This window comes from Ammospiza caudacuta, chromosome 8 (assembly GCF_027887145.1).
Source record: "Ammospiza caudacuta isolate bAmmCau1 chromosome 8, bAmmCau1.pri, whole genome shotgun sequence".
NCBI classification, from domain to species: Eukaryota; Metazoa; Chordata; class Aves; order Passeriformes; family Passerellidae; genus Ammospiza; species Ammospiza caudacuta.
The window spans coordinates 24,567,916-24,582,130 of record NC_080600.1 but is presented as its reverse complement, the minus strand read 5'-3'; the positions used below and the strand labels follow the sequence as shown (position 1 = coordinate 24,582,130).

The window sequence follows — 14,215 nt, the reverse complement described above, 5'->3', positions numbered from 1 at the left end:
AAAAAATGCAGATGAACAAAATGGTCCATCTATTACAAAGCCACAGCAATTTTTTTGAATTAATTTGCTTGCATTTTTTAGAGTAATTGTTCAATGGAACTCATTTTTCAATGAATATGCATGAAAAACTCCTGACTATTGAGCAAATCAGCACTAATTTATGTTGCTTATGCTGTTTTCATTTTTGTTTTGTGAGATGTATCCAAGCAATGTTATTCTGTGGAATGTGGCCACAGTAGAAATGATGTGATTTGTTATATAATCTACAGTATTATTGTGTTTATGTTGTAGAAGAAGTCTTACTGTGATTGTTTTTCCCTGACAGTTCAGTAATATGTGACCCTCAAATGCAGCAAAAGATAGATGATTAAGGTTTCATCAAAGACCTCTGTAAGTTTAATCTTAAAATGTTCAATTAGGCTTCAGTACTTAGCAAAATTTAAGGTGCAGAGGAAACCTCTGGAGGATAACATGGTAGAATATAATATATGGTTTTATGAACAATTCTTGCTGTAAGCTGGTCCTCCTAAATTTGAGCCTCTTAAAATTTGCTTCACTCAATGTGACCTGTAGGTCTTGCTTTGTATATTTATGTAATTAAATTGTAAGAGTAAAAATCGATGGAAAGGAATTTTATGTCAACTACCATGGAATGTATTAGAGTTGAAAAATTATTTTTACAAAGGCTGTCTTACTATTTAATATAAAAATACTGTCTGCTAGATGTTTAGAAATAGCATCTATTTTTAACAGTTCTAGAGTTTACAGTGTCATCCAAACTGAATACAGATTGAAACCCAGACTGAAAATCCTACAGCTCATTCTTATCCATACTTTAAAAGTTTTGATCAGAATAAGTGATCTTGGGCAAAGGGTTAAAGTAGTTTGATGTCTAGGTTAATATTACATTTTCAGTCAGGCTGAATTGAAAGGGACAGGTTGGGAAGTACATTGTGAGCTGTACTGACTACCAGCTTCAAAGGTATTGACATAAAAGGAGAAGGACAAGAAAAGAGAGCTGCCAGTGAATAAGCAACAGCAAGAAAAACCAACATGCATCTCAAGGCATCCCATAGACAATTTAACTGTTACTTTCTCAGTAACATTTTCTCCCTGCTGGAACCAGGAGCATCTTTGATCTGTGAGATAATATTAACATTTTAAAATTCAAATCTTTGTTTTTCAGAAACCCTCCACCTACTTTGCTACATCCTGAAAAATGGTGCAGAGGATTCAACCATTTCATTTCACAGTGAGTTTTTTTTCCCTTTTAAAACAGCTTATTCAGCAAGACCTATGTGTGCCAATCTGAAAACAGAATTTTCTTATGGAGTTACTGCTTTTTCAGGTTTTTAACTACAGTTTTCTTTTCATAACTCTAGACCATGCTTCACTTTTCAAAAGCTTTACAGCACAGTTTGATCTTCTTATGTAATTTTCTTCATTTGAGTCTCTTGGTTTTGATGGACCTGGAACAGATTTATCAAATATACCTGATTTCCTTGATAGTTTTCCATTGAAATATTGTGTTGAGGAAAAAAAGGATTAGTGAAAATAACTGCTGGTCATTTAAAATAAGAATTTGAAAGATAAGAAGGAAAAGAAATGCCTTTTTTCCACTTCACTAAGGGTTCAGTAGGTTATATATATATATAGGTACTGTATATATTTAATTAAGCACCAATAGTATGGAAAGCATGATGAATGCAGCTGTCATCAAACTAAAATATGCAAATATGCTTTTGCTTGCTCTTTTTCTTTTTACAGTGACACTAGGAAATCATAGTTTAGTAGTTGCTAGCGTTGTATTCAAAAATCTTACTGCCACTTTTATGAGTGATTTTTAATATTCTTCATTATTTCACTGAAACCAATTACAGCCCAAATTGTGTAATGTGGGGAATACTACTATAACATCACTTGTCAGTACTGACTTTTCATGATAGGTTTGTAAATATGCACATGTGCATTTTGTGCACCTGTTTTGTTCCTTGGTGTATCCAATTAATGGTGGAGCACAATATCCCTACCTGATACCTTTTTCAACTAGTTGTGTAGTAATGTCTTTCCATTTTAGAAGAAGTTGAAAATAAAAACACTAATGCAAATTTTATTAGTAATCTGTGAAAAATGCTGATATTTACTATGCTGATCTTTAAGCAGACAGGAAGGTGAGATACAGTGTAATGTTTGACTTACAGAGGAAGGATGTTGTTATTATTATTGCTGCAGTGTAACTCAGAATCTCTTCAGTGTAGGTAGCAGAAGTACATTCCTCTAGAGCAGGTTGATCCAAGTTCTGATCTCCATAATGCATGTCCTTGTTTACACAGCAGGGTACATTGGCATCTATGGCAGATTCAGTGTTTAAGTACAAGGGTCACTAAGTGATGGATAAATTTCATTCTGTATAAAAAACCATTGGTTGCATTGTATTTAAAGGCTGTAGTCTAAATTCTGGGGGACCAGCACTAATGGATTATATTCCACTTGTGCTTTAGAAAGTCACTGCACCTGGTAAATAAGATTGCATTCCTGTGTCAGGAACATTGTGCATTAACCTTCAGCATTGTTATGTAAGTTTTTCTTTCTTGGTGTCTTCCCTTTTAGAAGTCCCTGCTGAGCCTTGGAACAATACAAAAAACTCTGTGAAACATTTCTTAGCATTTGTTCAGTCATGTAGTTCAACATGCACTGGTCATAGAACAAGTCAGATGTTAATACTTCGTGGCAAAACTTGTTTTTAATCTTGTCCTTTGAGGTTTTTATATATTGAAATTGTATCTTATTAATCATATGGATTATTATTTACTTTTGCTTAATTACTTCCTCATCATCAACTTTTGCAGGTTCTCAAGCCTTGCTTTTCATTTTTATAGTGATGTGCATGGTGAAGTAAGGAAATATACTCATACATGGTTCTCTTAACATGGAGAAATGCAACAATTGTAATAAATACCCTGTGCTATAGCTGCCTTTAGGAGACTACAGAAACTGAATTCTCTCTGACACTGTTCTATTCTTGGGCATGTGTTAGTAAAGTTGTTATGATGCAGAGGTTACAGGATGTTTTTATGGAGACTTAGATTTACATTAGTGGACTTCCTAGAAAAATTTAGATAATGAAACATTGGATCATGCAACTGCAAACCTTTTAGCCATTACTGATAATTGGCTCATTTATATGCATTAGTTATGCATTTGTTGATGCCGGCCTTGTGACAGCCTAGTTATGATAAATTAAAAGCAGTGATTGTATAAATTCCATAGTGCCTTTTGTCCATATGTTAGGACCTTGCCTGATGTTTCTGTCACCCTTGTGACGAGTGGTTAGCTTTTGAATGATTTCATTATCTGCCTCCTTCTTGATGCTAACGTCATTTGCATAACAAGCTTATCTGTTCAAGTTGCAGGCCAGATCTCTGTATTGACCAAAACCGAGCATGTAGCTTTGGCTAAGCTTTTGATTTCTGTTTGGTTTATGCAATAATTTTGTTCATGCTAAGATTGCCAAACCTGGTCACTGTAGCTTTTTTTCACCCCATTTTGCCATCCCTTGAAATGCTGTTGTCTCGAGAGGGATTTTTTTTATAAGTGATCTCTAACATATTCCAGTGATTTTCAACATTCTTAAGCTGGAAGTTTCACTGTTGGTAAATCTTTAAGCTGCTGAAATCATGATCATATATTTTTCAGGAATGAAATCTATACTTTTAGTTATGATACTATTACCCCAAGAGATTAAGATTTTGCAGCAGCATTTTACTCAGATGCAATGTTTACAAAATCTGAACTGAGAGTGTGAAGATGGTTTTTAGCTTGGTCAATCTGTTTCCATTCCCAGCTCTGTTGACCTTGACTTGAGATGAAGAACGTTATGTGTTGTTCCCATAAGAATTTTTACAGTGAGGACAGGGAATCTGAGTTAGATATTTTGTTTTTAAAAATACAGAGAAGACACAATTTCAGCTCTCATTTCTGGCAACAGCCTAATTTTGTATTTGTTATCTACTAAGATACAGGCAGCACATATATACTTTATTGATATAAGGTCAGTAAAGTTCTATGTATGTGTACTCATCTAAACTGCTGTGATTGTGTATGAAAATTTGGCTCTCCAGTCATCATGTGAGGTATAATTGATTACCTTCATTTTATCTATGTATCAATAGGACTTATACCTGTAAGACCATGTAAACTACCACGGCAGTGGCAAAAAATTTTCTTGGTTTGACCGATTTGAGGAATAAACAGTAGAGCTAATATGTTCTTGTAGCAGAAGAATGCAATAACTTTTATTTACATTACATCACAAAATGGTAATTTTAATTAAAATTAGTAGTGGTATCTCCAGAGACAGACATTTTCCTTTTAAATTTATTTAACCAATGATGAGCTATTATAGTTCTTTGAATTAATTAGTCATTCTTGAGCTGGAGGGGATTAAAGAATTAAGAAATTCAGGAAGTAATAAAGTCAAAATGTGAACTTAAGGATTTATGGTCATGTTTATCATCAGAATGTAACTTTTAGCAATGACATTGCAAATACAGTCCAAGATAATTTTTTGTGCTGATAAACTTACTGTTTTGTACTTAATTTAAACATGGCTTAGCAAGCTGAATTTCATGTTGATGAGTCTACTTTGAGTTATTCGCTTGATAGATCATCTAGATTATATAGGTTTGAAGTGGTCCATTTATATTTAACTTCTCTGAATGCAGATAAAGTTTTTTCACAATTTCAGCAATTGTTTAGTGACATTCTGTTCATGTTACATAAAGAATATTTTACATTTCTTTCACTGAGAACATGATGTGCATTTGACATAACTTATTAATTTCACAGTGTCTGGGAAGGCAGAGGTTTGCAAATGTCAAAAAGATACAGACTGGGATGTGTAAGGTTATCACCAAATCTGTACATTTTTGCATTTCATTCATTGATGTAGACTCTCAGAATCTGTCTGCAGATGAACTTGAAATACTGAATTAAAGTACCTGACAAAAGATCTCTGCCACTTTGGAACATTGCATGAAACATATGGATTTATACAGAGGAATGGACATATACAATGAATAGAGTTATCTTCAAGTTTCTAATGAGTAGTTGTAGTAAAAATCCTGCCTCAAATCAGCTGCATGCTATAGTGTCAAAGTGGGATATGTACCTAAGGGAGAATATCTGGTACACATGCAAAACATACTGTTTCTAACAAAAAGCTTCAGTTGTCCAAGGTTCTGAAGGGTTTTTGTTTTTCTGGGCCTTCAAGGAGAGAGCAAAGAAACAGAGTAGACCCATTCCTGGTGAAAGGCAATTCATAAATTTCACCATTCAAGAAATAAGGGTATTGTGGTTTTGAGATTCTCCCTAGAGTTGCTCTGATTGTATTTCTGTTGTCACTGGTAAAATTTCAAAGATTTCAACATGAACGATTGTCAGATCCATGTTAAAGATCTGCAAGAGGTGCAACTCCATGGAGTTTCTATTGTTTGTTCTCTAAACCATGTATATGAGCCCAAAAAACTTGAAATGCTTACTCAGCCCAAACAAAGCTAGGAAACCTACTGTAAGTTTTGAAGATTTAGAAGAGGCAAAGGTATTTACTACACCTAATTTTACAATTTCAGTGCAATAGAATCTTTGTTATGTTTCAGATGTGTGCTCTAAATTATACTATATGGTGCTTGATGTTGAACATTACACTGAAAGAAGATTTATTAGGAAAATAGGTGATGCTGACATTTCAGTGTTTGAGTATTTGTCTCATTCTTAGGGAGGATTAGTAGTTTACAGCATTTGCTACCAAAAGGCAGATCAATAATGTTATAAATGTGTCCTGACCATCAGAATTTATACCATGCATGTGATGATGGAGTTCTTTGTCATAAATTCAGTCTTTCATCCTGATATCTGATTGTATCAGAATGAACAGTAAAATCCTTATTATTTATCATGGGATGCTGTGCAAGACAGGAGCCCTATTTAACCTACACACATATCCCTAGTGCCCAGCATTTGCTTTCTGCAAAGGGACAGCTATATATAGTCCTGAAGATAAGGTTATTTCTGTCCTGTGAGTCCTGCTGAATTAGGACTGAAAACAGAAATGCTGTTGGCAAGGCTGTCACAGTTTTTTGGTTCACTTTTGTGAATTAGTGACCTGCAGCAGTGGGGGTTGGGCAGGCCTGCAAGTGGAAAGCAGGGAAGTGTCAGAGAAGCAGGCACATTCCTGCATCTTATTACAGATGTAGTTTATGAAATGTCTTCTCCACCTCTTGGCTGCACGTAACTGACCAGTGCCTGCCACAGCTACATGTGGTTCAGAGGTGGAAGGAACACTCAGGTACTGAGCATTTTAACAAGCTAAAATAATCTCAGAGATTATTTTTCCTTCCTTGACTGGAAAGTTTCTAGCCTAGTGTGTGGTCATAGATGATCCTGCCTTGTCAGTGTCTGTCCTTCCATTTCTCTAAGCAGGGGGAGTCAACCCATTTGAGGTCATGGTTTTGATTTCATTAATCTTGCATCATGAAGCAACCTTGTGATGTAAGTAATCAGGTAAGTATGCAGAGTCGAAAAAAAAAAAGATCTCAGAACCTAGACACCTCATTCTCCCTGCTTAAGAGAGAATGCTCCCTCCTTTCAAGAGGATATGACCTTACTCTTTCCTTTCTTCCTCTGGGAAATTTCCACTCTAGAACCTCAGCTGAACACTCTAGAACCTCTCTATCTTTGAGGGCAGTCTGGTAACTGTATTTATTGGGACTGGGATGAGAGGATCTTAGCATTTTAGGATGACCTGGAGTCTGGTTCAAAACCCTGGAAAGTTCTTTTATCCTAATAACAGTCTTGGAAAGATTCCTCAGTGCTAGACAAGGAGTGCAAGGAGCGAAATATGTGGAGGGCAGGGGAGAATGGTCTAGAGCTGGGAGAGGAGCAGGTGATGCGGAAAGCACCCTGATGAGGCAGGGAGTGGCAGGGAGATAGGGACCAGAGGAGTGGCAGTGAGGACTTTAGCCAACAGATAACAGTTGAACAGCACAGGGAGTTTATTTCACTGTTACCCAGAGGCTGTTGTGTGAATTCCCCAGCTCTAATGTAGTCTAATATAGAGTCATTGTTTCTTCCAAATATTAAGCTATGTGTCTTCCATGCATGTAGATATTAAATAGGTGCTTGAAGTCTGGTTGGGTATTGGGGTTATGAGGCAAAATTACTTCCAGCAATATACTTCTAGCAGATAAGAAATCACGAGAAAATGTAGCATTTACAAAATGTAGTAATTGAAAAAAACCGAAATGCTGGTGATAAATCATAGTGTAACTAAGATGTGAGAGTTGCAGCTACTTGATTTCTTTCTCTTTAAAGAAAGTACTTGGGGTCAAATAGATCATAATAGATCAAAGGAAAGAGAATTTCTGAATGAAAGAACTGCTGCTGCTCTACTTAGATTTGGCTGCAATAGTGAGTAACGTTAGTAATTATTTTTCTATTTTTGAATACACAGAAGACTTAGACCACCACTGCAGTTCTTATGAAATCTGTTTCTTTCCATTTATTCATTAGTAAATATTAGCTCATGAATGCTGATAAATATCTCTCTTTCTGAGCCATCTGATTCGCCCCTCGTGAAATGGCTGTTTACACTGTGAGACCCAGCAATTCCAACAATGTTATCATCCGAGTGCAAGCAGCCAGTGAATTTTTAGAGGCTGTCTCGGATGGGTCTGTGTGGATGGGAGGCTGCTCTTATCCTCTGCTAATAAATGCTTCATCTTTGCTTGTAATTGTGGCAGAATGGAAATGGTGCTTAGGAGCCTGGCTGTGAGATTGCAGCAAATGGCTTCAACCTATTTAGTGTAAATGTTTAATGTAGTGACGCTAATGAATTCTGAGAATTAATTTTCTGCTAAGAAAGCATGATGGAAGATACTGGAATTTCCAATTAGATAATGGATTGACTTTTGTCAAGGCAAACCTACAATTTTTGTTTCTTTTTTCAATCTCTGCTTGCTTAGCCTTTCTGTTATTTTAGATCTAAAAGAATAGGAGACTAAATGTGATACTTTCATCATACCTTATTTGAAACACATCTTGTAGTAGATTTGCTAGTCGATTTGCTAGTCAATTTCCTCAATTCAAAGTAATGCACCACCTTTTATATATATATTTTTTTTAATTTCCATGAGCCAAACAATTTGGCTGAATTTGCAGGTGCAGCACATTTACTGGTTTTATGAATAATTGCAGTATGGTTGATGTTTGACAGTGTCTGAGCTAACTGTCCAAACTGGTTTTAAATGAATGCTCAGATGAGAAGCTGAAGATGTTTTTGTTTTCTTTTTTCTTCAGAAGCAAGTCCTTCATTAATAGGGTTTTTTATGTTGTATTTCACTTGTACAATGCACACATTGATTTCAGAATATTTTGTGATGAGGGAAATTGTAAAAGCTGTTTTTTTACTGTACTCTTCCAAATGTTGACATTACTGAATGTTTATTACTTTTTGATGTCTTTTTTTCTGGCATATATGTTGGATACATCTTCTTCCTGAATTTACTGGCAAGTTTGAACTCACACATATAGTTAACTTTTCCACACATTATAATTCCATGTCAGAGTGTGGGTCATTAGAAAATGTTGTGATAATTCTCACCTTTGTGCAGGCTTTAGAATTGTAAGAGCTGATATTCTATATTTGTTTATTTCTGAAGAGCATTGTAGTGTCAATACTGCTTCTAGTAGGGGATGATGACACCTTATTGAACACCTGCAGTGACACCAGCAGTCTGATGCATCATTTTTCATTAGAACTTAAGTGGTGGCCCAAGAATTTTTATTTTACAGATGATATTTACTAAGAGCAGCAGCAGGCATTCATGTTGCACTAAAAGCAACACAGTTGAACTGACAGTGTGTAGAAGCAGAATATCAATAGGCCTTTCCTACATAGAGAGGAATAAGGGCAAAGGAGTATGCACTGGGAAACATAAGGGCTATGTTTTCAGTGTCACATGACAGCTTTCCATCGTACGTTCCATCGCAGCAAGCCTGGTGAGACATCAAATTGGCACTGAATGTTTGAGTACAGACTGAGCCCTCAGTACCTACAGTGACAGCTGAAAGCTGTTTACTGCATTTGAAACCTAGCAAGGGCTAATTTCTAGAAGTGACTGTGTCAAAACTTCTGCTGTTTAGAGGCAAAGGAGGGTGTGTGCCTCATACACTTCAATTCCTTATGGCCAACCTGCTCTTTCTGCTGCTGTGTTTTTGTGACATGAGTGCTAGGAACTTGCCGTTTGACTTGATGGATTAAACCAACTCCAGTGGAAATGTTCATTCTCCTGTTAGTCTCTTCCCTGAAGCTGAAGTACTCATACATGAAGCTACAGACATGAATTTAAGCAGCTTTCCCTCACTCTTGCACAGCTGTTGGTTAGTAGCTCTCTGCTTTGGTGTGTCATCTCATTAACCATCTGAAAGGACTCTGTTATTCCCATGCAGGCACAGACTTGGCACAAGAGGAGGTGTGCTCTGTCTGAGCTTGGAACAGAGAGAGTTTGATCACAGAATCATGTTGATGTGTCTTGTGTCATTAACTTAGTTATCCTGCAATTTAACAGAGTTTTGGTCGTGTTTCAAGTGAAATCCTACATGAACACAGACTGCAGCAATATCCTACTGCCAGAGGATGAAGGCTGCATTTAGATGAAACAATAGATAAACATTGGTTGTTGCAAAGGGAAGCATGCACACAAAGTGAATGGTCAGTGGGGGATTGGTAGGATTATGGACAGAAACCTGAAAGATCTCCAAGACCACCTCCTTCACAGAACTTACCTGTGCTCATTAAAACGTCTTCCAGATCTAAAAGCTCACATTTCAGGCATGCTAGAGAGAAGCTAAGAACTTTTTTTCCCCAAAATGTCTCTTCTTGTTAGGCTTCCACAATGAGTGCAGTATCCTGGACATTTTGATTTCTCACCTAGGGGCCGTGTGTATAGAAAAACTCTCATGCAGCTTCTGCATCCTGTCTGTAGAGTGGTTTTGTGAGTGTTCAGAGCTCAGAGAATTCATATTAATAACTGCAGGCCACCAGGTCTAAGATTTTCATGTTCTTCACACTTTCGATAAACACAAGATATCCTGTCTGGAACTGTGTAATTTTTTGAAGATAATCCATTTTAACTGAAAAGCAAATGCCTTTTCTGATAGGACAAGAGGTAATGGTTTTAAGCAAAAAGAGAGTGAATTCAGACTAGATCTCAGAAGGACTTTTTTGGGTTGAGGTGGAACACTGACAGAGCTTGGTAGATGCCCCATCCTTGGAAAGACTCAAGGTCAAGTTGAACAGGGTTCTGAGCGACTTGATATAGTTCATGTCCCTGTGCATTGCAGGGGGTTTGAACTACATGACCTTGAAAGGTCCCTTCCAACACAAACTATCCATGATCCTATGGTGTAGATTCACTTGGATTCAGTTATAGTACTGAAAAACTCTGGATGAAATCAAATTTAACAAGAACATTTATTTATTAACAATAAAGCATAAATACTGTAAAATTGGAATCATTGATAGAATGGTAAAAATCATGAGTGCATGAGCTTTTTCAGACTGAAATCTCCACTTCAGGTACTTGCCATCAATCTGTGAATTTGTATAATGCATAGCACTTATTGTTTTGTTCTCTTTTCCTCTGTCTTCCTGATTAATGTTGTCTTTTCAAATGCTTTTTTCCTTTTTCTCAGGAAACATGAATTTAAACAGGATTGGCATAGATTGTATTGTCTGTGTGGGTGTATTGACTTTTAAAACTCGCAGATTACAAAAAAGAAAAGGGGTAGGGGAGATTGTCAGAACCTGTTCAAGGCTAATGATGGATCTTTTCCTGGAGGGGAAGGACTGGTATTTATAGCGTTGTGCCCAGAGGGATGGAGATAAAGCAGGTGGTGTTGCTTTACTGTTTCTATCAGGAGGCTACAGTTCCAGCCTATAGCGAAATTCACCAAAACAGTTCCAAAACTGGTAACACATTTTACAGACTTTCTTTTCTGGAATAGATGTCCAAAACAGGTTAGTAAAATGATTTTCAGGAACCTAGAGTATTAAAGTTATGTTCAAAGATATTTCCAGGATCATTTTAAGACCAGACTTTAGTCTTCAGTAAAGTCTTTGAGGTGAGGCTAAACATTAAGAACTTGCTAATGTGTTTGGTAGTATTTGAAATCAATTAATGTGTATGATTTTTTGTAATGTAGTTTAAATTTTGTACATTGTTGCTTTTATTACTGGAATATAAATTTTGAAAGGTATTTAAGTTTCTCTGAACTTTTGGCTAAAATTATAGTCTTGATTTGTGGTATTTGGCCCTGCAAGGGAAGTACTTAGGTACTTATTCAGCAAATATGAAAGGAAATTGTAAAGTATGTAATATGAATGCATCTCATCAAATAAATTCATCTTGAGCTATAATTTGCTAAAATTATAGATACTAGAAGGGAGGTATATACTGAATTGCAGCACTTCTTTTTCACATTCTCAAATAATACCAATATCATTATTATTTGAGCAAGATGAATAGAATGATTTAATATTATTAATTAGAGGATACTTGAAAGCAGTCTTATCCTGCTGGATCATTCTTGTGTTTGAATGGTATTATTTCAGCTTTATTATGCAGAAAATAATTCAGCTTGAGTGATGGTTTCTCCAAACTTAAATCTCAATTATATAAATTAGTATGGTACTTCATATTGTGCTGATTTAATAGGATGTATTTCTTTACTCATTATTAGTTCACCTGTACTGCACCAGTTCACAGAAAGAATTTTGGTACCATTTAATTCTGACTGATTCCTTTCTCTTCCAGACTGAATTGTGCAGGTTTGCAGAATTTTCTATGATTCTTATGCTAACACTCATCATTGCGATATCTACCCATAGCATTCGTTTTAAAACCAAAGCTGTGTATCAAATCCTTCTGAGTAGTGTTGCACCGCAGGTTTCACTTGTGGTTCTCAGTAGGCTGAACCCTACTGAGTTCATGGTCAACCTCTCATCAGAGAATAGATAGAAAATTAAAATGAAGTATTGTCTATTCCTCTTAATTTTTATGTATATTAACTGTACAGCTCTTACAGGATACAATGTCATTTTTTTCCTTTTATCTAGTTACAGTTAAAAAGAGAGATTAAATAAGCTCAAGTTTTTAGCCTTTATACTGTATTCTTGTGGAGTGCCTTCACTTAGCTAAGTATTTTATGCCAGATTTATTGCAGTATGGAAGAGTCTTGTAACATATTCAGGAACTCAAATTTGTGGAAAAAGAAAACAGAGTGACAGCCACACAGTAAGCTGACTCAATGCATGCTGTAATGATAACATCATTGTCTGAGACCCCTATTTCTCTGTCACCCCTGTTTCAGGTGTCTGATCAAAGATTTTGAGCAGCGTCCTTCGGTCACCCATCTTTTGGAACATCCGTTTATTAAGCAAGTACACGGTAAAGATATGTCTTTGCAAAAACAGCTGGCTGAGCTCATCCAAGAACAGCAGCAGCTGGGCTCCATAGCCAAAACAAGGTACTGTACAAGGTCCTGCATGTAGCAGTATTTATGCTGCGGCCCTCCTTCCCCACACTTATACTGGAAGCACAAATTGAAACTTTGGATGTGATTTTTACTGTTTCAAATGATCATTAATGTGTTGAATGCCAATATAATTTGCAACAAGTGCTGCTTGCCATGTGAATGTAAGAGTCGTGCTGTCCCTTTGATACATTTTAAAGGTAGTTTGATCAGCCATAATGCAACTTTCTTTGCCTTTCTTTCACTCACTGAACTGTTCTATACTTGTTCTCATTTGGCTCAATCAGAAGGATGTTGTTAATTCCAGAATGTTCTGATTTGTGGAAATAAATGTTGGCACAAAACATTGTATTATACTTTGGTAACAGATCTTTAAAAATACAACTGCGAGTATTCAAGTGACTCCTAGAAAAAGTTAAGAACAGAAAATTTTGACATTTGCTGTTTTATTAAACAGTAAATTTAGTAAGAAGGCTGTTCAGTACTGAAAGTAGTTGTTTTGTCTGTAGTTTAATAGTAACTTCTATTTTTCCATTCAGCCCAATAATTAATTTTAAAACATGCTTAAAAAGCAATGCATGCTTTCTGGCAGAAGTGGCATCTTTTGAGGCTGACTGTAAATGTGTCTTAGTTTAGTTGTTGTCCAGAGGGTGGCAGAATTTCACTGTTTCAAAAGAGAATTAAATGCAAATGAACACACTGTCCCAAGCTCAGCAATCATTCTGTAATATGAAATTCTAGAGTTAGATAAGCTCTGGCCCATTATTATAAATAACCACCTACTGATGTTGATGAAAGAAATTAGATGTTATGATTCAGAAGTCAAAAACATGTATATGCTTGCATGCCAGAAATCTCTGTAGCTGAAATGCTAAAGGCCCAAACAAAAATCTACAAGTTAAAATAAGGGAATGGTTGTTAATATAGTTTCAAGGTGAAGCAGACTTGTGAGAGTGGTTAGTTTTTGTTTGGCTGGTTTCGTGGGGTGTGTGTGTTTGTTCTTGTTGGTTGGTTTGTTTGTTTGTTTTCTGGGAAAACATACCTGGGAATGCTCACTGTGGGTGGGAGTTATGCCAGCATTACAGCAGAAGTTACAGCTTTATCTCATTTCCTAAGATATGGCACCCAGATAGCACCTGACAGATCACACTGCCTACAGCTATGGCATGGCTGGCCCAAGAGTATAAGAATTTTTCCAGCTGTTGACCTGATTGCACATTTAGACAGAGTGAAATGATCCTTGTGCTAAGAGAAGCTCTGAAATGGATTTGTCATGGTATTCCGATACATTCTTGTGGGATTGAGCTCCATAATGTGGAGTGACAAAGAACCAAGACCACGACAGCATTTCTTTCCTCAAGCCTTTTCATGTATTAACTGGGTGTGCTGTGACAGGCAAGCTACTGCACCTTAGACATGACTGGACTGTAAGAAGGATTTTGCTTCCCAGCAGCCTAGTATGAATCAGTGCTCATCTAAGGAAGTTTAACTCCTTCTCTGTCCTGTCACCGCCTGACCCAGCTTAAGTATTTTATTTTCAAACAAAAATCTTTCAGATTGTTTTAGCATTATACTATGGTATCCTTACTTCTGTGAAGCATCAGCCCACTGTGATGGGGTTGAG

General features: G+C 36.4%; 1 protein-coding gene across 1 annotated transcript in view; it reads left to right on the top strand.

Annotated features, from left to right (window-relative positions):
- Nucleotides 1–14,215, top strand: part of MYO3B (myosin IIIB) — a 207,385-nt gene that overhangs the window by 65,065 nt on the left and 128,105 nt on the right. Inside the window, exons 10-11 of the mRNA XM_058809484.1 lie at nucleotides 1,187–1,252; nucleotides 12,430–12,585. Of these exons, the coding sequence (XP_058665467.1) occupies nucleotides 1,187–1,252; nucleotides 12,430–12,585 (222 nt within the window). The remainder of the gene's footprint in view (nucleotides 1–1,186; nucleotides 1,253–12,429; nucleotides 12,586–14,215) is intronic.